The 26811-nt window shown below is 37.8% G+C and overlaps 1 protein-coding gene across 2 annotated transcripts; it reads right to left on the bottom strand.

The window, feature by feature from the left end:
* Positions 1 to 6235: 6235 nt before the first annotated feature.
* Positions 6236 to 19816, bottom strand: HACD1 (3-hydroxyacyl-CoA dehydratase 1). Of its 2 annotated transcripts, none has more exons than XM_056485483.1 (7): positions 19506 to 19816; positions 15442 to 15559; positions 14220 to 14238; positions 14050 to 14138; positions 11246 to 11367; positions 8639 to 8817; positions 6236 to 7180 (listed from the first exon to the last, which is right to left on the bottom strand). In XM_056485483.1, exons 1-7 carry the CDS (start codon positions 19631 to 19633, stop codon positions 7098 to 7100), a joined length of 738 nt encoding a protein of 245 aa, XP_056341458.1. In that variant the 5' UTR covers positions 19634 to 19816; the 3' UTR covers positions 6236 to 7097. The 2 variants fall into 2 exon arrangements, with proteins under 2 accessions (XP_056341458.1, XP_056341459.1); XM_056485484.1 differs by having other exon boundaries at positions 14050 to 14132; positions 19506 to 19713.
* Positions 19817 to 26811: the final 6995 nt, after the last annotated feature.

The raw sequence follows: 26811 nt of genomic DNA on the forward strand, positions 1-26811 counted from the left end.
ATTATCACTTCACTTTGAATGAAAACAGAAGTAATGTTAAATACATTCTTTCAGTTAGTAGCAAGTGTCGAATGCAAAATCCACAACACTGTTTCTGTTTTGCCACTGAATGAGTCTCAATTGTCTCCCCAGGCTTAATTTACAGAATAAAATGAAATTTGCTGTCTTTGGTAACAAAATGTTTCTTTTCTTAATGATTGAAGGTCTGTATTATATTATGCAGCTTCATACATGATAAATTAAAAGGCATGCAAATGTTATTACACACCCAGGATTTGGGATTCTCTTCCATGTGCCGGAGGGTGTTTGGTGTGTGGAGCAGGACACCATTCTTGCTTGTCATTTGCAATTTGTTCTACCAAATCTGGAACAGCCACTTAAGGGCAGGCAAAGTGCAGTTTTATGAATGTGGTATGAGAACAAACCACCAAGAGATTATACACGAAAATCAAAGTTGGTCAGTGACAGCAGCATTTCAAGCTAGGAATGTCCAAGCAGCTGTGAGGGATGATATACCCTGCCTATTTTTATGGGGTTTCTCACTGGGCCTACATTAATTTCAGACATTAAGGATACTTATGTAGATATGTGAAGGGAGTTGCCACAAGTCTGCTGAATTCAAATCCGTATAATGCAATAGTGGTGTACTGCTGGAGATTTCCAGGTGCTCTGGAGCATTCTGCAGGGAGCAGTGCTGGGCACCCTGCAAAGCTGGAAGAAGTGTGCCACCGTGCAACAGCTCATGCACAACGAGCACAGCCTCTCTCCCAAACAGTACTAACAGGAAGGCTACAGCTCACTCTTTCCCTGGTAAATCCAGAATTACACAGAACAGAATACATGAATGTCTATGTCCCATCACACTCCTGTTAAGATCAGTGATATTCTTCCACTAGAAATCTGAATGGCTTAACCTTGGTAGAGAGCCAGGACACATAAATCCTGTCCTGTAAATTTAGATCAGAAGACCATTTCTGTTACTTTCAGATGAGGAGATCTACATCTCCATTATAATATATCTGACTAACAGGATTTAAGCTTTATATGCAGTTAAGTGCCTTAGGGTTACAACCTAATTCAAAAGAAGTAGGTGTGAATGCTCACATACTGCTTTCTCATACTGTCATGGCAACAAAACCCTCACAGCTGCAATGTCTTTGTTAGTCACATAGCAAAGGACAGCCAGAGGATGTTCTCTGCCTCCACCCCTCTCAAAGGTTAATACCACAAAAAAGTCCTGTTCCAAAACACTGAAATATCTACTATGGAACATCTATTTCAGGATCACTGTAATGCAATTTTTTCATACATGCTGACATTCTCTAGAATGCCCGGTGTTTTCTGCTCTTTTTTGATAAACCAATATTATTACTACTCAAAACTACCCATTTTTTACAGAACATATTTTAATAAATATGAAAAGGCTGTCTGGGTAAGAATAAATATGTTACAGGGGACCTCAAGATTAATTACAGAAATATTCCTAAATAAAAAATATAGCATTTGTAAACAGATACCAGTCTGGTGTAATATGCTGAATGCTTATATGAACTGACTTCTACATACTAAAAAAAAATAAATTTAAACATCAACTAGAGCAAAGTTTAAAATAGGTCTTTTAATAGATGAATATTTTTTACAATGCTACAGTATTAACAATCTCTAAAACAAATATCTGAATCTATATCTCAAAAATATTATAATTTTTGCAAATAAATAAGTTATTAGAAGTATCATATTGTGTTGCTTTCTTGTCCGTGTAAACTTCTAATGATAACACGTTTCAGAAGAAATAACAATAATAAGCAGTTGCAGTGCATTTACATTATTAAGAAACTTTAAGTACAATTCTATACATATACATTCTATACACTTGGATACATTCTTCTGCACTTACACTTTTACAAAGCTGTAAACTGAAAGGATACTCAAATACATTCAAGACCGAACAGAGAGAGAGGCAGGAGCAGTATGAATGAAAAGACAACAAGCTTCAGGTGGTACAACCTGACACAGAAAGTTCTGTACATCACCAGCCACACCAGCTGCAGGCATGAAATTGGCAGCAGCTTCCTAGAGAGGGCTGGAGTCACCCAACATCCAGTTCTCTCGGGACAGCTCCCAGCTCACTTGTCAGATTTCTTTTGTGACCTAGGAGCTCACCAGACAGCTCTTCTGCATCTGGGAAGTCACAGGGATGAGCAGCTGGGCACATCTGTACAGCTGTCAGTCCTGAAGGTGCTCGAGACCCCAGGATGGCACTGGTGGCACCGACACCAACCCACCCTGGAGCTGTGTCCTCCTGGGAGTGAGCTCATGGAGCCACCCTGGCAAGATGAAACCTGCCACCCTGGCAGCCTGGCAAAGCACCACAGGCAGAAACAGTACTGCAGCTCACTCAAGCAGGAGAATACAGAGCTCTGCAGAAAAGCAGGCAGTTTGTTTTTCAAACACAGGACAAACACAGAATGAAACATTTTAATGGGCAACAGTTAATCATCTATAAAAACTGTAGGTTCAGCATGAATTTAAATTGTAAACTGGCAGTAAATAATACAGTAAATCTCAGCACATTTTAAAATATACATTATTAAATAAACCTTGATTTTCAGAATAGCTTTCACCTGTTTTGTTCAAAAAACTCGACTTAAAAATGCTTTATGAACTGCAGCCAGTTTGCTTGCCTGAAAATTTTGATTTATGAATCCCTACTGCCTAGTGCAGAACATTTATTTGTATTAACTTTCTTTTTTTCTTTCTAAGGTGGATTAAGCAAGAGCTCAATTCAAAAACTGTTAATGTAATTTAAACTAATTTAAAATCATAAATTGGTTTCATTCTGGTTTATTTAGTAACCATACACATACACAAATATCCACTGAAGTAAGCTACTGTGAAGACTGAGAGTACCACAGTCAGAGCAGTAGCTAGACTTAGATTTAAAATGTACATATTTCCATCTGGCCACAGAAAAGGTCTCCATGCATCTCCCCGTTAACTAGCCTTGCAATCTATCCATGATCATGAGCCTGGCTAAATGCTAAGTTCAATGGGAATTAGAAACAGCACCCTGCAGCATTTCTCCAAGGCAGCTTATGTTGAACTGTGCTGTTGACACTGGTGTGCCATGCCCATCCTGCCAGACCTGTGTAGCTCAAGGCTAGCAGATGGCAAAGCACAGCTGAGTGGAGTGGGAAAGCCCTTCCTGCAACACGCCCTTTGTGCACAGAGATCCTCCCAGCTGCTCTCCTGAGCTCCCCCAGCAGATGGTAATGAGAGCACACTGAGCTTCCCCTCACCTCACATCATCCTGTGGGTGGGAGAAATGACATCTATCAACTACTGCTCACCAGTGACCCTTGGCTGATAATGTAGAGGATGCAATATCTCAGCACCATATTCCCTTCTGCTGCCCATGCCCTGAAGCCAGGATCTGACCTCCAAGCATTCTGGGCTGAGCTGTGAAACAACCCAATCTGCCCCAAAACAGCTTTTCACAGAATGTCAGTTCTGGGGAGAACCTCAAGAAATCCAGCTGCTTTCAGGTGAAATTTATAGAAAAGATGGTTTCTGTTTCTACTAATAGTATGAAATGTCACCTGATTAAAATGAATCTCCCTGTTTCTATGTACTGCTATTCAAAAAGTTTCAAAAAGCCATACTCTATATGAATTAATTTCAAAAGGCCTATACAGAACAAGTAAGAAAATACCTTTAAAAGGACAACTTGTTAAAGATTACATGAAAACATTAGAGATGCTGATGTTTGAATACATTCCTAATCTTACGTAAGCAGGAGGATTTAAATGGTTTAGAAAACTAGGAATATTGCAGAGAGGAAGACAAAAAAAGACAGATGTAAAAAAGAAGTTGGAAAGAGAGCACCATATGAAAATCATACTTAAGTTTTAATGTCCATTTAACAGGTTAATTAAATGTTTCAAGATGGTATATTGAAACTTAAATAAGCTACCTAGGATGAAATCCTAGCTCATCTGAAGTCAATAGCAAGAAGATTTTACCTGCAATTCTCACTATGTTTCAGAAGATAATGTTAATAGAACAACCAGCAACAACCAGACAAGAGGAAGAGGCCTCAAGCTGTGCCAGGGGAGGTTCAGGTTGGACAACAGGAAGAATTTCTGCATGGAAAGGCTGGTCAGGCATTGGAAGTGGCTCCCCATGGAGGTGGTGGAGTCACCATCCCTGGAAGCATTCAAGAAGCAGCAGGACATTGCACTTAGTGCTATAGTCTAGTTGTGGTGGTGTTCAGTCAAAGGTTGGACTTGGTGACCTTGGAGGTCTTTTCCAACCTTACTGATCCTGTGAAAAGGAGTCTTCAATGAAAGGTTTCAGTAAAAAAAACAGGAGGAAAAAAGCACATGTTGCTTACTTTTTTTTAGGTAAATGCCGTGTAAACTAATCTACATGGCAATCTCTCTGGTCAATAAAACATTGAATGTGAAGTAATTTTTAGCTTTACTTTTATTAATTCATTATTTAGCAAGGTTGTTTTGTAGCTGTAAACCAATTTTAAAATTGTATCTTTACCTTGTACATTGTTGCTCTATGGAAGTGCAAACCAAGATTGTAGCAGTGTTGTATTTTTTTCATTTCACACGTACAAAAGGATATAAAAATAGATCCTTGATTAGCATAAGATAATATCCTTAGGCTACAATGAAAACAAATATAATGCAAGTATTCTTTTTAGAAGGAATACTATCTATGGGATACACTCATCTGATCAAATATTTCAAAATCACATCCTTAAGTACCCAATGCATTTTCAATTAATTGATAGCTACGGCCTTCAGTGAGCTGCCCTGACAGTAAAAAAAGAGGTACAGAACTTAATCTAATCTTAGTTTCTCATATTTCATCACACTACTCTGCTTGCTAATATATATATATTATATATTAATATATAATATTATATATTATATTATATATATTATATTATAATATATATATTTCCCAAAACTGCCAATATGTTCCTCATTGTTTATAAAACAATACTGGAAGAATGTTGAACACATACAGCTGCTAGCCTGAACATATGTAACACAATTGTAATTCAGTGTTGTAAATGTAGTTTATATTTTAAACTTTTAATAACTGTAACTGCATATAAAACAGAAGTAGTAAGTTAAATTAGAGCACCTTGTGTGAAATGTAAGGAATACAAAGATTACACTTTCTAAAATTTAAAGAAATACAACTGTTCTGTCTCAAATTCACTATGCACCTGTCATATAAGAGGAAACTCATTTACATCTAGTGAAGGCATGCATAAATATCACAAATTCAAGGCACAACATGGAATTTGAAATGTAGGTATATAGCAAGTCCTTGCTTTTTTATCAAATTACCTTATACACCTTATTCTGGCATATTTACAAATTTCAAAAAAAGCTGTATTATCATAGAATCATTGAAGCTAAACATGGAGACTGCCTATTCAAAAATGTAGTTCAATCTCTTGCCAACTCCACCTGAAAACCTTCCAAGACACTGCATGCATTGACAAGCAATACTAGGCCATTCCATAACCTAATGGATCTTATTGGTAGGACCTCTATTCTGATATTCATTGGATATTTACCTTGTTTCAAATTGATCATAGCTATACCTCCATACTTAGAAAACCCCTCTCATGTATTTATCATACAACAAAGAATTACACACATTAACAACTCAATCTTTTCGACTTCTTTCTTACTTCAACTAGTTTTGTTATTGTTCTCTGAGCTTTCAGAAGGTTATCCAATTCTTCATCCCTGAGGTAGCGAAAATATAAGACTGTATCCAGAAATTACCTCAGCAATCACAATTATTCTGATTTACAGCTGCCTGATGCAGCTCGTCCACATGTTTACACTTCTTCTGACATCAGTGAAGCCAGAAGCAAGACAGGCTTGTTGCCTCCATTTTCAAGGCTTCGTACTACAGGACTACATTTCCATCTTCTCTCTCTCACTAAGTATCCATGTTTCCTCAAATGCATCACCTTTTCTCTGAATCTGCTAGGCTGTTAGACCAAAATCTTTTCATTTGTTGGATCTCTCCCATTCAGGCATCATACAGTGTAATATCATCTGGAACTTCAATCAACATACTGTAGATCTTTCTTGCAGATTATTGAAGACATGAAATAGAATTAGGTCAACACAGTATAAACAATTAATGGGGAGGGAGCAATTAAAATTGCCCAGTGGGATGAATCAGAGCACAATTTATATTTTAAGTTGCTATTTTAAATATATTTGAGCTATTTAAAAGAAATCAAATACCTCACCATAGCTACAGTTTTCTGATTTTTCTGCATACATAATTTAAAAGTAGAATAGGAAACATGCTGACAATCAGCTTTGCAAAGGAATCTCATTCCAGCCACTGATTAGAGAAAGGTAGGCACATATGTCTACTCCTCAGCACAAACTTTTAACCATTTAATATTATATGTATTATTCTAAGTACCTTTAAAATTACAAATGAAAATACAGGGAGGTCTAAATTTGCACTGATAAGCAAGAATTCAACTCCTTTCAAAAGTCCTTCTGGAATTCTGCAGTGTGATACTGTAATTCAAAAAATGTTGAACAACATGCTACAGTACTTATAATTGAAAAGGTATTACTTAACATAAAGCTTAAATACCATTCAATTCATCCAGTCTATGAAAAGCATCATTACCTAATTTACACTCTGATTTCCAGAAGACTCACTTTCAGTACAGCTTATCAACCCTCCTACTGTTCTTGATAATGATTACAGGTCATAACAGAATATTCAGAACAGAATGCACAGTAGCCAACTATTCTAATCCTTAAAGCTAATTGTCAACCTATTGAAAATAAGAAAATATTTATTTGAAGAAATTAATAATTAAAAACTAAAGTGAATCTGAGAACGAAAAGGTAGGTCTGAAAATATATTAATTGCAAAAATAATACAGTCCATGATATTTTAGGCACAGTTGTTTATTCTTGTTCCATGTTTTAAAACTTGGACTTAGAAAAGTCAGAGGAAGTTTTGGGTTTTTACCCTCTCTTCTTTTCCTTTCCACTAAGAGCACCATGGTTACACAGCGTGATTCAATCGTCCTTTTCCACAATCACTTCTCCATGAAGCACCCTTCTTCTCTGCCGCAGCATGTGGAAATACAGTTGTGGAAACACTTGATCAAAGCATAAAAGAAAGCAAATTAGATGGAAAAATTCAGCAGATCACATAATGGAAAACCACAGTTTTACAGAATGATGAACTGAGTAAAAATTACAGAACAGTGGTCGAGTTGATTGAGGTGAATAATAACAAGTCATGAACATTGTAGTGATTTTAAAAAACAATAATTACTCAAAGGTCAGACAAGGCCTCCTGAATAAATACCCTGTATTCAAGGAACTTCACTCCAACAGTTTCCTTGTAGAAACAGGATTTAACCACATTCTGGTAGTGCAGACTTCAAATCTGTCCTAGGCATTTTTGAATTAACACTTGGAGAAGGATACAAATTTACCCTATTTGCTCAAGTCTGAAGGAGACCCCTCTTCCTTTTTCCTATGTCATGTATTATATTACTGTCCTGCTGACAGAGTTGATCCTTATATTTAATAGCTGGAAAACTGGATTTATTCCTGAAGTGTTGTTACATAAACAGATGCAAAACTTTTAGTTAGTTACCACACCTTAGAATATTTTTTGTTGACATAAATATCTCTTGTTGGCCTTCATGATTTCTTGGGACAAAAAATTTCAGTGTGTATGCATATTGTAAAAGTCCATATTGAAGGTTGCCTTCTCAAATGAACACCTTTCATGAATGCAGATGACAGACTTTTTAGCTTCAATTTTCCTGCTTTGCAATTTCTCTCACTTATCTGCTGCCTCAATATACAGATTATTTTAAAAATTATATATTCTATTATTAATATTATCTAAAATATTACATTTGCCTAGTTTTGTCCAGTCCTATTCATAGTGGAATATCTGGTATCTCAGGTTGCTTTATTCTTGTCTTCATTGCTTAGGGAGCAGTGGAAATAAAACTGGAAGTGAAAGACAGATACACTCTCTACTGTTACCCCCATATCTTTTGGTATGCATAAGTACAAGGACAAACTGATGAAATCATGGACTGCAGATGTTCAGAGAGGTTTGGGGAGGTTGATTTCTGTGAAAATGAAATCTTAGAGAATACTGATTTAAGTTTTTCCTGAGCATGCTTGAATGGTGATTTTTCCAAGGTAAATGGTTAAAAAAAATGCAAAAAGCCACAGCACAACTTGCAGGACCATTTTTAAGACATGACTTCAAAGTGGGAGAGGCATGAGAAAGACTCAGTGACAAAGTTACAGACATTTATGTGTGTAAGCAAAATTCTTCTTACTTTGTCAGGCTCTGAGAAAAAATGTTAGCATTTTCATTGAAATTTTTAAAACAGATTATATTCCTAAGCAGGTCCCAGGACAGAAAATTTCAGCCTAACCAATTAAAGCACAGTAAAGCTTGGAACAACAGAAAGAAGGCTTTTACAATAGAAATTGTTCAACAAATTTTAATACAGGGAGTGTTAATAGCATCACTGAAGATTGATTGTGTTGTTAAAATGTTTCTACAGTTAAACAGTACTTACATGGCACATAGGAGAACATGACAATAATAAGGAAGTAATAGTAGTCAAAGGAGACATTGTACTTGTTGGGAAGTCTCAGTGAAAACATTCCTGTTTTCTTCACATAGGGTAAAGCAGCATATATAGTTAGCAGTTCACCTGCAACTCCAGCAGGGTACAAAATGATAAAAAAGTTGTATCTGCATTAAAAAAAAAAAAAAAAAAAAAAAACTTGTGAGAAACACCCCATAAACTTTTTTTTTCTCTTTTTAGTATTATTTAGTATTTAGCACAGCAATGTATTAAAGTAGTTCCTGTACCAGAATCAAGGATCACATCCTCACTTGACACAGAGTTGCTTAGATTGACAAGAGAATGTATTCCTCAGTGCTTTCATTAAAAAGCAGTGAAGTATCAAAATGTTCTTATGTCTTACTAATAAAACAAACCTAAAATTTTTAGTCTCCAATGATGATTTTTCAAAAATGTACATTCTTACTCCTGTTGTCACTGACAGGATTCAGACCAGGACTGAATCTCTACATATTCCTACATATTTTCATCCCAGTGCACATACACTGGGTCAACTGTATGTACTACAATTTGTTTGAAGATAATGAAAATGTTGAAAAACATCAGAAGCCTGTTTTACTCACTACAACATGGTAATACTGCATTTACCACTAATGGAAACTAGAATAAAAAAAAGAAAAGAAAATGACAGTGTTAGGAACTTATCAGATCAGATCAGATTTTAAAGTTACATGATGTTAAAATAAAAGGCAAAGTATCCAGTTGAAAGAAAATGTGGTTTGAATGCCAAAGGCCACATAGGCAGTGACAAAATGAAATTTGTAATCAACAGGCTTTGTGCTGTCCCCTCACACAGTGCACCATGGATAGGCAGGTTCTCCTAAGGAATTCTCCAGTTCATACAGAGAACAGCAATGAGAGCTGTCACACAGAGAGAAAGGTACAGTGTGCACTCTCTGCCCAAAAGAAGTAAGATCCTAAACACCAGCAACTAAGCATGGAACCCTCCTAGAAGCAGAAGGGCTTAGAAAGCTCACAGAGGAGGGGAATCACAGAATAGTTCAGGCTGGAAAGGACCACAAGGAGCCATCTGGTCCAAACTCCCTGCTCGGGCAGGGTTATCCTAAAGCACATGGCACAGGATTGTGTCCAGATGGCTTCTGAATACCTCCAGTGAGGAAGACACTGGATTGTCTCTCTGGATAATCTGTTCTGGTGCTTGGTCACCTGAACAGTAAAGAAGTTCTCCTTCATATTCAGGTGCAATTTCCTGTGCATCAGCTTCTGCCTTTTGCCTCTTGTCTTACTGCTTGGCAGCACCAGGAAGAATGTAGATTAGATAAGAAGTAGCTGACACTTTATATATAGTTTGTCTCTATGCACTTGTAAGGTAAAGATCAGAAATTCAATCTCTCCTGGTACTGAATTCATGCCCAGTTGTGCTGTTTGCTTATCCATAAGTCTTAATGGGGTATTTTAGACTCCAGGAAAATATATTTTCAAATGTTTTTTACATTAATATTTCAACATATGTCTCTTCAGTGAGAATGTCAGTTTTCCCTATTGTCTATATTAAGGAAACAAATTTCTGTTATTCAAGGCACACTGACCTGATGGCAAAATTATTACCTGTCAATGTAATATGCTCTGTTTTTATACATACTTTCTGGAGTCTGTATAAAAAACTACTGATGACAGCCAGTTTAAAACTTAAAGATAGTTTAAACTTAAAGATATTTTGTCACTTAGTGCTTAAACAAGTCTCTCACTTAGGCACTAGCAAAAAGGTAACATTTTATAAGAATGGACATAAATATCAGACATATCAAAGAAGTGTGTTTGAAGCACCAAATCTGCATCACATATAAAACAAAAATAAAGGAAAATAACAAACAAACTCTTTAAAATAAGAGTTGCCTGTACTGAATGTAGGTTAGATATTTTTCTTCTAACATAGTAAGTCTGCCTTACATGTATTTTTCAAATAATGACTACATAGAGTACTATTCCAGTTAAGTCTCCTGATAAACACACACAGTGTATGTGATCTAGTTGCCAGCCCTTTTTTTGGGTGGGCTAAACAAAGTCAGTATTTAACTTTACTACATACTACATATACATACTACATACTTCACTACACGTTATAATCTTTAAAAAGCTTTGATAAAGCAGAACTTCTTATAAAGTAATAATAACACAGATTGAGTGACAACAACTCCCACATTTTCAAAGAACTAACATCTACAAAGACCAGCACAGGTGCTTAATTTTGAGCACTGTATGCAACAGCATTGTAAAGAATCATACTGCAAATTAAAAGATCACTCCAAAAATGGAGAAAAATAGAGTAAGTGAAAGCAGAGCTCAAACTGTGAGACACAGAAAGCAAAGAAAAACCATACCACAAAAACCTCAGCTAAAATATTTTCAACATTTTAAACCAAGCAACAATGATACCAAGTACAGAAAGCAACTGACTTGCACTTTGCAGACACAGAACCAAAGTTCAAACATCTGCTCTCCTGTGTGTTAGCTCAGCATGCATGAAACCATCATGCACAGAATCATGAGAAACTCAGTGCAAGACATCTCCACCTGGCCCATTTAATGAAGTATGGCAAATGGTTGAGCAGGTTGAATGTGTAGAAGGAATATCGAGTGATCTCTGTCACAGTCCATACGACCAGAAAAAGAATAACGCTTTCCTCATTCTGGATCTGCAGAAGTACAAAGAACCAACATTTTCTTCATCCTTAGGCTTCTTTTCTGTGCAAACTGCAACAGACTTCTCTTTAAGATACACAGAGCAGAACTAATATCTCATAAAGAAAGAAAATCTTGGCACAAAAGTGATATGCTGAAACCATTACCATGTACAGTTCATTATCATATGTGTTTACTAACACACAGTCATTTGTCAACTGAGCAATCTTCCTCCATTATGCAAATATCAAAATATAAAACCCTACAATTATGCTTATTCCTCCTCTTTATTCTTTACCTACATTCCACTAGACCATCTAACTACCCCTCTTTCATTTTTGGTTGACTTACTTGTTTACATTCTTACTCCTCAAAACAGCAAGAACAACAAAATGCTACAGAAGGTATGTTCTTCTCATAATCACTATTTAATCATTCTGCATTTCACTACTCCATTTCCTAGACTTTATATTTTTTAAATCTTGCTTCTTCAATGTCTAATGCACATTTCCATGAAACTTCAGACAAAAGTAATTGCTTTATATAACATACTAACTGGAACTTGGTCACAGAAGATCAAGTTTGATAGACTTCAGGGAGCTCTAAGATAGTTAAGCAAGGTGCTGGAGCACAGACAGCTGACTAAATGAAGAGTGGTTAGTAGATCAGGAGGTTTGGGTAAACTCACTCAACAATCCTGTGTAAGGTTTAAGTTCTGAGTCATTAAACTGCCTCATTGGTAGGTGGCACATCTCTGTTGTTTCAAAACACTGCTTCTTTTTCACTCTGAGTGAACAAAAAAAACCCAAAAGTCCCCAAATACAAAGAAGGCACTTGGGGATCTATTACAAACACTACCTTCTGTGAGGAAGAATTACACACAAGTAATTTTCTTTCCTTTAAGAGGGGAGGAATTTTGTAATTCACTATGCCTGAAGGCTGAAAAGCTCCAGGGATGTCTGTGAAATAGAATAAAGCAACACAAGTTTTGTTAAAATTATGAAAAAAGGAAATTCTTTTTCTAAATAAAATGCAACAGGGTGACAAAGCTTAATATATCTCCAAGATGCTGAAAATCCACAACTCTGTCAAAAATCAAGAATTGTACGTGCTCATAAAATCACACCCTCAATGTGTCAGTCAAAGAAGGTGCACTTTTAGCAGAAGGATCTCACCAACATCATAGAGAAAATGGAGACATAAAAATAGCACCAAAAATCACAAACAAATAGCAGCAACTGAAGTGCAAAGACACCCAAACAAATAAGCAAAGGTAAAGACAGAATTAGGCTGTTCTTTGCCTCATGCAGTTAGAGACAAACCTTGATAAATCAAACTTGGATTGATGTCACAGTGCCAAATCCAAGCAGAGAGCTTTAAATAAGTATGCAGAGAATTCCTATCTGCTGCCCTGCAAATCTGCAGTCAAGTGGGGAGGTCTGGCTCTGGGTATTATCACTGATGTGCCTCTCACCACCTAAAGTGACCCTGAACATTCATGCCTGCTAAGTAATAAAAGCATGAAATACAATCAGACACACATTCAAAAATATTTCTTTTTGGACACAGCTACAGTAGTGTAGATAGAGGAAATAAAAGAAATTGCTGGATATGCTAAAGATTTAGTCCACTGCAGATAATAAAAAATGGCAAAATGCAGTGCTATAGTCCAGCTCATGTGCAGACATTCAATATAAGAATCTTTGAGACATTTTGCCTTACAGAAAAATATAAAAAGTTTAAAAAACAAAAGCAAACAAAAAAGAAACCCAAAACCAAAACAACAAGAAAAAAGAAAAACAACACAAAAAAAACCCCTATGAAAAGCCTATTTAATTTATTCCACGTTAAGAAAATTGACAGTAAAGGAAAAGATGCAGTGTAGAAAACAAATCCTCCTGTGAAATGAAATGAAGATTTGATAACTGAGGCAGGTGCTAGGATAATTCATTTGCAGAAAGGCCTATGCCATCTGCTGGCGAGACAGTTTAATGGCTCAGCTTTTCCAGTTCTGAAGAAATTCAGGAGCACAAAATCTGTCACTTAATTTTTTACATGCCTTTCATAGAAAGCAGGCCTCACAAACTGAACCTAATGTCCTACCTGCCAGCTTCATTCTGCTAATGGATCACTAGCCTTCCACAGCCACCTACAGCCAGGCAAATAAACCACTGCCATTTACACAGGTCCTTAGGTGTCAGTGTGACATTGTGGATGTCATCAAATGCTAATACTACCACAACACTAAAATTTTGAGGTTTCTAACAAAACTTCAAAATCACAACCCTGTTTATTCATGTGAATTCAATTTAAGACATAAATTTAGAGACACAAATTTACATTTTATTTTGAGTAATTCAGCAAGTGCTAATTAAAATTTTTGAAAAAGAATTGTTAACACTAGGATAGTTTTGATTGTAAATAATAGGATTAGCCATTGATTTCATTTAGGCAGACCACAGAAGGCACAATGCTGAAGACATTGCTGATTCATAGCTAAGACCCAGACTCAGCCTCCTAGCAAGAATCACACAAATTCTATTTTGTAACCCTAACTTCCGAAATTGCACTCATATATGTAAGCATTCTCTACAGGAGTATAATTAATTTTTAGATTGGTCTTCCTTGTGAAATGAGAACTGTAGTAATAGTTTCTCCTTAAAAGCAATCAAAACATAATTTGCTCACACTCATACCTGTTTTATACTATGTGCAATGAACCACACCATGAAGATTCTTGAACTCACTTGGACCCCAGTCACAAGCACAGATGTGCGAACTATTCCTTAAAAAGAGAAACATGTTATCTCTGTTCCACAATTCATGTTTTAACTAGTTACAGGAGAAACTAAAACAAAGAACTCACCAACTGCACAGTGGATTACCTGTGAATAAAAACAAGCCAGAGGTTACTTATGTGCAGCATGTTACTAGCTACCCTACAAACATGGCCTTTTGATATTAATATAAAACTAGACTCAATTCTGGGTTTTGTCTCCCACTAACAGTGTTAAAAAGAAATACATGGCAGAGCCCTGGCAATCAGTGTTGGGATGGTCGCAATATCTGAGCTGTGCAAATACATTTGCAAATACATGAAAGACATTTGTTTTCCTAATTAATTGTAAATATTAGATTTAGATACTTACAAAGCATTTTATTCAACTAGTAAGCTTCTCTTCCTTTACCCTATTTTAAGAAGAATTGTACAGGACATTGCAGAGGAAGTCATATACAGAACACTAAACACACAGTGATTTTGAAGTGTTCTGCATTCATTACAGATTAATAATCTCATTACACTTTTGCCAATGATAGCTATGAAGCTTTAGATACAGTGCAATTTCTGGTCAGAAATGTTTAGCAAATAAAGTGCTTTTCCTTATTTTGGCAGGCATGAATAGAATTACTTAATGTGAAAGTTTAACAGCACAAAAGCCTATATACAGCTGGTGACATGATTTTAACAGTTTGAACTAGAGATGCTGTAGGCAGATTGAGAAAAAAAAAGTTAAAATACAGATAGACATTCTTTGTTGTGCCTGGGAAAGAACTGCAAGTGCTCCATAAACACAGCAAATGTACCAGAACTGAGACCACTAGTGCATAGTTTGCAAAAGTATTACTTAAAGAATACTTTGCACATCTTGCACAGACCCCTTGCAAAGGATTTTATGGTGTTTGTGAATCCCGTCTCGAAATAAGCAGAAGCAGGAAAGGCACAGAAGGATCTTAAATCCAGGATAAAGGATATAAGGTAAGCTATAATCTCTGAGATGGTGATACCTACTATACTAGAGGGCTGATCTGCTGGCTGTAGGGCTTTTGAGATTTTGCCTTTTGCATTAAAGACTCTCAAATCAAAGCAGCTCCCAGGCACTGATTTAAAGAAATTAGAATTAAGCTTGAAAAACACATGCCCATTTGTTTCAAGTAATCACCTTGCCCCACCCCAAAACTTCATTAAATAATAAAGTAAAAAGGACTTTTAGTACTAATATAATATTTTTATTTTAAATTCAGGATAATAATGTGTTTTACCTATGATATGCAGCATCCAGTAAAGCAAACTAATGTTTAAAATTTACCTCAAGCAAAGCAAATGTCTGGAAAAATTTAAGCGTCTTTTGAACGCTTCTGAATAAGCCTCTATGTGTTCCTTTCTGTATATAAAACCGCACCATGGCAATACCTAATACCAGCCACCTATAAAAGAAAGAGAATGGATACATTTCAAATTAGAATTCTAAAAATATCCATCCACTGTAAATAATTTCGTAGAGTATTTTTCTTCACAGATTAACTTTGATTCTTCACTTGTCGGTGTTCTTAGATCATAAAAAATATCTTTAAACATAAATAGTATATAATATCATGTACACATTACACTCATCTCTTTACTTGGAAAATAATGGAAAATAACTTGCTGCCTTCTGAGGATTGATGTAATTGAGGGAACCCCCCCAAAAATGGCCCATCCATCATACTTTTCTCTAGAAGTGACTACATATTTTTACTATTAAATCCTCATGCATCTTGACTATTAAATACTGTTATTTGAAACCACATGATGAGCTTGAAGTCATCTGAAGGCACTGAAGTCACTGTTCGGGTTGCAAGTTTGTAAAAGTAAAGGACTAGAATTTATGCACATCAGTTTTACATTTTTCATGGCCCCTCAACTCACCAATTTCTGGACTGACTAGTAATTTTAATGCTCCTGTTTGTGATTGCCCACATGAAGTTACCACTACAATTACTTTTTCAAAGTGTTGAGAAGTGTTTTAAAAGTTGACTTAAAAATCAGATTCCAAAGTGCTGAAAGATGGGTGTTCTGTGTTTCTGACTTCCAGAAGCAGATATATTTAACCAGCACATTTGAGGCGGTTGGATAAATTATTTTTTTTTTAGGAAACTGAACAATGATGCCAACTAATAACCCTTCCAATGTAAAAGAAAGAAAAAGCAACATCATATTTTATTTGCAGCAGAATTTGACATAAAACTTAGATTGAGATTTAGAATGGAAATTGAAATAAAAAAAATAAACGTCCAAACTGTGGGTTGATGCCACCACCAGCCCAGACTCTGTAAAATAATCCAAGGCACAAGGAATTCCTTCCACGTAATAAACCTATTTTTATATAATAAGGATTTTCAAAGCAGTGTACTATATCTTCCTTAATCATGGGATTGATTGGGTAGGAATGGACCTTAGGGATCATCTAGTTCCCTCTGTCATAAGGAGGGACACCTTCCACTAGACAAGGTCACTCAGGGTCCCATCCAACTTGGCTTTGAACACTTCCAGGAATGGGGCAGCCACAGGTTCTTTGGGCAACCTCTGCAAGTGCCTCACCACCCTCTGAGTAAAGAATTTCTTCCCAGTATATAATCTAAACCTGCTCTCTTCCAGTTTAAAGCCACTATACCTTTTTCTATCACTATAGGCCCTTGAAAAAGTCCCTCTCCAGCTCTCTTGTGGGCTCCCTTCAGGAACTGAAAGGTCACAACTATGTCACCCTGGAGCCTTCCATTCTCCAGACTGAAAAAAACCCAACTCTCTCAGCCTTTCAGACCTATATTTCATTCTTAAAACATCACATTAGCAAGAAGACTGAAAATTTCAGGTTTCAATCCAACAAGACTAAGAAAGTACAAAAACCCTTTAACATAATCATAGGCAAAACAAGAGCTATGGATGGCTATTTTGAGAAGTAAAAATAAAAATAAAAAATGACAAAAATTTTAATTTAAGGTCTTCTCTGATGTTGTTGGGAATAATTACTCAGTCCTTACACTGTCTATGAAGCCATAGCAAGTATATTCTACAGCAACATGAGCTCTGCCTAAGGAAGGGCCCAAGTGACAGAGCAGAAAGGTCTCAGAAATACTCAGAGACAGATTCAGAGAGATGATAAACATCCAGAGAAATATCTACATAAACATTTGGATAAATATTTAACTCATCATCCTGAGCATAAGATCCATTCTGCTGTAACAGTGTGAGAGCTGCCTGGACCCTGACAGCTCCCTGCTCACCTCGGATGGCACGGACTCCCTATCAGCCCCTTAACAGCTCCTACGCACGGCAGCCACTGCTATGCAGCCCTCGGCGTGCCCCATTCCAGCACTCCATGACAGCATTTCAAACTCACATAGAGCTAGTCAGGCTGCCCCACACTGCAGGATTGATTCCCCTCTTTGATCCCTTCTAACTTAAGCCCATGAATCCGATCTGTCAGCGCTCCAAAATTTTCCCCTGCAAGTGTTACTTAGAGTTTATAACAGATTTTAAATATGAGTGCATTTATTTCAGGTTGTCTCTCACCACTGTGGAAATGAGGAATTACTGGATTATCACTGGAAGTCTTCCACAGTGGAGCTGCCCTGTTTTATAGTGAAGTGTTTGACAAGAGGAAGGTGACAGTGAGTTTACATAGCTGGCAGCACAAATATGGCAGCAAGAGCTCTGTGCGAGACTTAGACTGAGAAGTCATAATACATTTACCCTAACAAGGCATTTTCTGCATCTCATTCCACAACCAAATCATTGCAGAGAGAAGTAATCTTGGACTACACTCAAATGTATTTTTCTTAAACTATCTTTTATGTGGACATAAATTTCTGTAGATAGATTTATTTAGCTGTCAGTGGCTTTGACTTTGGATCTCAGGAAAGTCCTTGTACTGATTATTATAAATCACCAGGAAATGGAAAACACTTTCTGTAATAAAGGCAGCATCTCCAGCTGGGACTTTCAGCAACATTGAGTATTGATCTGTCATTGCAGTAATTGTTAACATGTAGTTATGCATTCGTCTGTAAAAACTCCAGAAACATTTCGCTATATTGCACTGCCTGGACAACTGGACAAATATACTGTTCCAGTTAAATATTTATCCTGTGTAGTGTCTCTGTTAAGTATAGCTGTATTTCAAATATGTATTTTTCTCTTAAATTGTACCCATAAATAATTATAAGAATTTATTACTATCTCTTTTTTTATGTTTCCGCACAAAAAGTGCAATTTTGCATGTCTTGATTTCTTTTGATATTAATGGAAAATGGGAGAGAAGGAAGTGGGAGATACGGAAGCAGCAGCTAAGGTCAAAACTAAGATGGTTCGATAATCTTTTAGAGACATATAAAAGTCAGTGGCAAGAGTCAGTGTTCATTAGCAAATTCACACATGGAGCACAAGACTGGTAATTCAATGAGGTAACATTAACCTCACGTAAAAGCACTTTTCAAAAAGTGCTGCAGTAAATATGAACAGACTTGAATACCTATTCAAGATTCAGAGTTGCTAGTGAGCAGAAAGCCATTACAGTGACACTCCTGGCTTTTTCCATCAGTGCTTGAGATCCTGCCTCAACTGCGCCGCGTTAGTTTTAGTCTATGGGATTCAAAGGGCAGTGAGATCACCCATCAGTAACCAAAGTAAAACTGTTCTCATGATGAATGTCACACTAGAAGTTACACATTTTTTAACTCTTAGCTTTCTTTTAAGCATGTGGAAATGAATAAGTTGGGCTTTTTCCCCCGAGAGTTAGTGAACAGGGGAAATTTTCAAGACGTGAGAATATGTGCTTTGAGCGCTAACAACATAAACCTGACTGCTCTTATGACCCGTTATTCCAAATAAATACCCTACTTCCTCACGGCAAAGCCTCGCGGCACGGAGCAGAAGCTCCAATGAACGCCTGGGCTCCTGCAGCTCTTCCCCGGTGCCGGTGCCGGCTCACCGGGGTGCCCGCGGCCGCGCCGGCTTTGGACAGCTCAGCGTGCCGGGAGCCGGGGCGGGCTCTGCCGCCCCACGCGGCACCGGCACCGGCACCGGCACCGGAGCCCCGCGGCCCCGAGCAGCGCTCTCGGCTACCCGTGGGCGGCCGCAGCTCCGTCCGCATCCGGCGGGGCCGAGCCGAGGGACGCGGCTCCCCCGCCCGGCATTCCGGTCCCGGCTATACTTAACCTCGGCGGCGGGCAGGGGTGACGGGCCGGCGGCTGGCAGCGCTGCACCGTATTAGGCAATGCCCGGCAGGCGAGGAGAGCCCCGCTGCCGGCGGCTCCCCGCGCCCCGGCTCTCCCGCCGGCCCCGCCGCGCCCCGGCCGCGCCGCCCCCGCCCCGCGCCCCGCGCCGCCCGCTCACCCCGCCGTCATGGCCACGTTGTAGAAGATGAGCCAGGTCGTGGCCAGGGCGCCCAGCTTCTTCTTCTTGCCATTCTCCTTCTCCTCCACCGCGCCGTTGCCGCCCCCGTCCTCCTCGCTGGACGCCATGGTTCCCGGCCGGGAGCGCGGCACGGCGGGGAGGAGGGGCTCGCTCCGTGGCGGGGCTGGGGCCGCGCTGACAGCCGGACCAGCGCCGTCTCTCACCCCATCTGTCTTCCCGCGGGCCGCTGCCGCCGCCAGCGGCTCACATGGCCCTGCGCGCTCCTCCCTCCGCGCCGCGGGTCTCCCCGGGTCAGCCGGAGCCCGCGGGGGAGATCCTGCTGGATGGTACCTGGCCTCGCTGCCGACCGTCAGGCACAGCCCAGCTCAGAAAAAGTGACTGGAAATAGCGCAGGTCTTGGAAACACACAAATACGTGTCTGAGATTGAGCAGCTGGGAGTCTGGCCAGAGACCGACTGGTGGGGATTTGCCCAGGCCCCCACCTCAGAGGCCGAACAGCCACCTGCCAGGGTGACCTCTAGACCCCTAAATAAATATCACCCTCAATGCATGAGGAAGACTAAGGCTCACACCTGAGAAGGGGAAATTTCTTCCAAGGGTCTGAAGAGCAGCCAGGTGGCAGACTGAAGTACGAGATTTGAGTGTGCATGCTACCTTGCATGTGTACCTTTCCTATGTATAAGTGCACAGGAAAGCTAAGCCAGCCCAGGTGGCATTGCTGGCACTGGCTCTGGAAGGGGGACAGCCTTAGCCTGAGCTAATGTGACATGATGCTCCAAAAGTGTGGGCTGCACCCACTATCCTGACACCTGCCTCAGCCTCTGCTAGTCTGGGGATGCAGGCTCCTCATTTCCACAGCTAAGCAGGGTGACCATGGTCTCTCAGCCCAAATACTTCGGACACAGGCGTATACAGGCAGAAGAATTCCAAAGCTGGGTCAGGATGTCTTTGAAATGCTGCTTTTTCAATAGAATTTAAAGAGTCCAAGTCTATCTACTTTAGAATGGAGTGAGTATCTCAATGTTGAAGACATCTGGATGTCTCAGGTCGAGGGCCTTCATATAAAGATAAGCAGATGTGCCAAACAAAACCTAAATCTCTCCCTCCTCCTCACCAAAGCACACAAGCAGAAGTTCATCTTTCTGCCTCAAAACACACACCCACTGGCAACTGCAAAAGTATAACGTGCAAAATGAGTAGTTGGCAAAAGAGCACATTATATGTGCTAGTAAGATTACAGTAAGTACCAATATTATACATGCACAGATTTTTTTTGTGTTTAAGTCATGAATATAATCCATTTTGAGAATCCTGTAGTTGAAAAATCAAGACAGAGAATTTCCACACCGGATTGAATGACCCAACTCAGGAGTTTTTGCCAATACAGATTAATCTGAGTCTACATGACATCTCAACGTGAAAGCTATAAGTTGGTTTAAACTGTATTTTTCCAAAATATTTTCAATATTTATTATTTTAATTCTGGATATTCCTGCTATCTTACTTACACATTTTCTCCACTTGAATTCCTCTTCTCTCTTCAAACCATTCTGACTTTTCAGCTTTGACAATGCAGTGTGGAAAGAGGTATCAAAAACTAACCACATACTATGAGTAAAGTGGCTTTTTTTCTCATTTGATTTTGTCAATTTATGAATTCATTAACTAATGAAGACTTTCTTAAATTATGATACACAGAGAAAACTATGACTTGAGCCTAACTTTTAATATTAGTTTTTATTTTTTACTACTCTTAGCCGTCCTTTGCCATTTTTCTTTTGAGATTTTTCCACAGCAGATTTGAGGCAACAAATCCAATTTTCTTTTTGAAGTAAAAATTTTCCATTTTTAAATCCCTTCTTGGATGTTTTCCACGCTTTTGCTCAGAATCTTTTGAAGTCTGATAAGCAATGTTTGTTTGTTTCTCATTAGAATTCTGCATTACTTTCCTTCCCCTATTTATTTGCTCAAATGTATTGATTTTGGATGCACACATTATCTGCAGTGATGACGGTTTGTCTTCAGTTAATTTAGTCAATTCAGAACTTAGCGGTGAGGATAAGCATCTCAATGTGTTTGCTCTAATACTGTGGTTACTATTTATTAAGCTTACAGTTTCTCTTGCTATCACACTACTCATTCACCCAATTGATGAAAACTTTCTGAATATCCCCATAATCTTTTCTTGGATTTAAATAAACAAAACATTTTGTTCCATTTGCTAGTTTTCCCCATTGCGCTATGTTTCCCAACCACTTTTTTGAAGTATTAAGCACAAAACATATTGCAGAACTTTCATAAACACCCCACTGCTCTAATTTTGCTATAATAAACTTGCTCCTTGTTTCCATTTCCCATGTTTTAATCCATGGAGATGTTTTATTCCTTAATCTGTAGCTCCTTCATATCCTGGGTATCTCCTGTGTGACATTTTTTCAGCAGCACTTTCAAAACATATTTGTTCGGTTAATGACTTTTTTTACAAATCTGTTTTAATAATTATATGTTCTATCTGTACTTAATTAGAAATAACATTCTTTTATAGTAGCAAAATTATTTCATCTAATATTTCAGCTTTGGCTAGCACCTTTTGATCCCCAAAGAATCTCAAAATGATTCATCAGACAGATTTTCTTTACATACAGAAATTTAATCAATAGAAGTGAATAGGCTTATATGTTAATTGCATTATCTAAAACAGCTTTTAAAATCAGTTATGACTGGCTTATCAACTGAATTTGCTGTTATTCAAACACAAACCAACCTTTCCAATAAATTTCAAGACAGTCAGATCAATGTCTTTTATGTTGTAGGTGAGAGCATCATAGTGTTTCATATTCATTCTCAGCCTTCCCTGGCAATTTACTTTTATTTACTCTAGTTCCAAATCATCCAACATTGCTATACTGTTACTACAAAAATGAGTGGTTTTCTTAGTCTTCTTCATGATTGATAATATCAATATATTTTTTACTTCTATTTAATTTAATTTCTATTGCACATTCAAAACCATATAAAGCTGAATGGTTTTTATTTCCAATCTATTTCCAGAAATACAAAGTGAAGCTTTTATGAGATTATTTTCTGATGAAATGTTCTATGGTGTTTTGGGTTTTTTGTTACAAAATTTATCTATTCAATATGGAAATACTTCTATGGAATGAAAAATTGTAGTGCTCTGAAAATAATATAACGACTTATCAGCTCCACTATGACATGGGAAGGTCATCTACTATTGAACACTTTAAGAACTATTTGATATGAACTCTGCAGAATTACTTATACTTCAGACTAGTTAAATGCTAGACAGTAACTTAAAATCCTGGAAAGAGGAATTTGTTAAAAAATTTAATTGCTTCGATTCTGCTTGTCCTTCTGCCTAGTCTTCAGTTAATGTTCCAAATACACTGCAAGAACAATGTGTTTAGACACCAGATTTTATATACACTACTTACACACTATTCTAGATTTATGGTATGTAGGAATTAGTGAGGTATTCAAGGAAAAATGCAAGTAAACAGGATTTTCTCTAAATTGAACAACATTGTGTGTGTGTGTCTTTTTGTGTATTCATGCAGGTGTGTATATCTATTATTTAATTTACTATGCTAAGAATTTGTAATAAGATGCTTTCAAAAGATGTGGTGTAGAATGGATTACATAAATCTTGTGGGAAGATCTAGAAGATCTCATTTTTGGCACTTCTGAAGCAGTTGGAGTTTTGCACTGCTACTGCTAAAGAAATTATTCATATCAAGCCTCTGACTGTACGGCTCAGTAGTCAGCAAAGAAAAAGAAGTGTGAACACAGGCTGAAGTGGAATTTTACATTTCTGTTATAAAAATACAAAAATTCTGGTCCAAACATTTAAAATTTTTTGTATGAAAACTATTGATTCGACATATCCAAAACCCATTGGTTTATTAAATGTTCTGAAAAGCACATTGATGTTAATGACATTTAGTCTGCGATGCCTTTGTATATTGTTCTATTTAATCCTCTCCAGGAACAAAACCATAATGCAACCTGCAATTTTGAAGGATAAACACATGGTAAAAGGAGATGACTATTCTACTCGTTTGAGTTTGGTTTATCTGAGTTTTTTATTTATCCAAACTCAGTTTACTTCTTGCTATAATAGACTAATTGAACTCTATACAACAATTATTTTCTTTATAGGATATTTTAGATATGATGTGATCTGCACAGCTGGAATCTTTGCACACTCAGACTGGCTGTATCAAGAAGCTAACCCCATTCTAATATTCTAGTTGTGTGTGTGTGTGTGTGTGCATATATGTATATATGTGTGTGTGTGTATATATATATCTATATAAACTGAAATTAGTACTGTTAACTTCAATTGTACTGTTCATGTGAGTAACATAAAATACACGTTGGAAATTAACTGGTAGCATAAATATATTCTTGAATTCCTTTTTCTGTATTATGCAATAAAAGTAATATTCTTCTTATAAAGAAGCTTTTCTACCTTGCCCAACAGGTATCAGGCAGATTTTTCACAGGGTTTCACAAAACACACTTCAATAATACTAAAAATTCCTTCTGATTTTCTGTATATTTCAATGGTAGCTTGTTTACAATCTCTATAGAGGAGACCACTTCCATTATTAGTTTCAGAGCAGACATAATCTAAGCTTGTTACTTAGTTTTATTTCAAGAGCTTGAGTTAAAAAGGGCTCTTTATCAAGCGAGTAGTGTTCCAATCTGATGCCTGTTGTGGCCAGTAGAAGTATTTCTATTTCCTTCTTCAAAGAGTGGTGGAGAACAAAAAGATTAATTTTAACCTCATCATTGGTTGAAAATTGGTCTGAGTTATCAGCATGAAAAAGTGACCATACTGGGTGCAGTCAGTTTGGCCACACAGAACAGGTGTTTGTGCCAAAAAAAGCACTAGGACAAGTGGTTCCCTACAGCAGTGTTGGGAAGCTGGCACAGAGTGATGCTCTGGCCAGCATCCCCAGTGAAGCCCAGTCACCCAGATATCCCAGCAGCAGCTCCTTACAGGTTATCTGCCTTTCACAGATATATCAAAATTACCATAAGATTACTCAAGCAAATAGCATAAACACATTTTTGTGTTTGACTTCAATCAACATGTTATCCAAAATCATTTAACAAAACTTCAGTGTAAATATATGGAATATTACTTCATGTGAGTTGCATTGAAATTACTGCTTTGAATTCAGACAGACTGAGGAAGATATATAAACCCTTGTTTCTGGCACTTGTGTGCAAACATTACCTAGAAGGTTGCACATCACAATTTTTAAAGTGGTCAGGGCAAAATGAATTATTTAATAAAATTTATAAGTAGAATCTTTGCCTAGTTCTAAGATTATGTGGGTTTGAAGGAACTCCAGTTATATGCTTCATATAATCCTACTTACATACTTCATAAATATTAGGGTAAAAAGGGACAATGAAATAATTTTAGCCTGATTTCCTAACAGCAGACACCAGACTTACTGTATTGATATTTCATATATTTTGTCTATATATAATAGAATAGATAAGAATACTGTAAGCCATGCTGCTTGGACACTTGCAAAATATTAAAACATATACAGCAAGTTTATAGATGGGAAGTAAATCACTGGTCCAGTAGTTAAAGTATCTACATGTGCCCTGTAACTGGGAAAAATTTTGTCTTCATCGTGTTATTGTATTGTTATGTGTTACAGCATCTTGTATGCCATCCAAAACATTTTGTACTTGCCCCATCAAAGACAAAAGCTGTGATTAAATGGATGCCTGGCACTTGCTCTATTCTGAATCTTTCTCTCGCTTTGATTATCTTTTCTTCACAGCTTCCACTTCCAAAAGCAATGTACACAGTGGACCATAATGAAAATGCAGTTAAAATAAAGGTCAGTAGGACTGATTTTTGAGACAACCATTGTTCTTCATATCTATCTTCTTGCTAGAAGTGTACTGGCCTAACTTTTTCCTGGCATCATACATCTTATGTTTGCTATGCAGCAGCTATAAAACTAAGATAAGCTAAAATATACAGGCACAACAAATAAAATACTACCCCAGCAAACTGGAACTGCAGTGGACCTCCATGGCTATAATGGTTTTGCCTTATTTTAAGAAAATGCTTGTCTAACACAGATGGGTGTCAACTGAGTGATTGTAAAGAACATTAGAACTTCCCCAGCAGATCGTTATTTACAAGATATTGCTCCTTAGTATCCTTTCCTACTGAAGATTATAGAGAAATGTATATCATCAGGATCTAGAATTTTTATTCATATGGATAAACCCTTGTCATAATTTAAAAAGAAAGTTATAAATTATATAAGCAAAGAACATAAATAAAACACCTAATCAAATTTAGAAGTATGTCACATCTTTAAAATCCGGGAAGTGTGTTATGCTGGAAATTAACTGAACAGCTGCATTTATGAGACTCCACCTGGAGTACTGCATTCAGCTCTGGGGACTCCAACATAAGAAGGATGTGGGCCTGCTGCAGAGAGTGCAGAGGAGCCTATGAATATGATCAGAGGGCTGGAGCAGCTCTGCTGTGGAGATGGGCTGAGAGAGTTGGGGCTGTGCAGACTGGTGAAGAGAAGGCTCTGGGAGACCTCACTGCAGCCTTCTGGTATCTGAAGGGTGCCTACAAGAAAGCTGGAAAGGGACTTTTTAACAAGGACATTGTAGAGACACAGCAATAAGACAAGGGCTTTAAACAGAAACAGGGTGGATTTAGATGAGATGTTAGGAAGAAATTCTTTATTATCAGGGTGGTGAGGCTCTGGAACATGTTGCCAGAGAAGTTGTGGATGCCCCAAACCTGGCAGTGGTTCAAGGCCAGATTGAACAGGGGTCTGAGCAACCTGGTGTAGTAGAAAGTATCCCTCCCATGGCAGGGGGTTTATCAGGAACTAGATTATCCCTAGGGGCCATTCTATGATTTCTTAGCTGTATCTGAACAACAGTACTATATAAAAAGAGAAATGTGCAAAGAAAAAAGAAATGACTGCACCAGTCATCTGAGACTGCTTACTTCAGACAAAAATAGCGTATATATTCAAAAAACCACCCTACTTAAAACTTGCTGTAAGGCTGTTTGGAGAGAAGCCCTAAGTCAGAGAACTGTTGGACAGATAGGCTTATCTGTGAAATCAACAGAGTCACTGCTGCAGAGGCCATCCTCAGAATGAGGTCCAAAATAGAACAGATGAATAATCCTCTGGACATGCCTGTTTTTCCTGACCCAGACCGTTGAAGTACTGTCCCCAGCCATGCCTTCCCA

The sequence above is a fragment of the Oenanthe melanoleuca genome, chromosome 2 (genome assembly GCF_029582105.1).
Source record: "Oenanthe melanoleuca isolate GR-GAL-2019-014 chromosome 2, OMel1.0, whole genome shotgun sequence".
NCBI classification, from domain to species: domain Eukaryota; kingdom Metazoa; phylum Chordata; class Aves; order Passeriformes; family Muscicapidae; genus Oenanthe; species Oenanthe melanoleuca.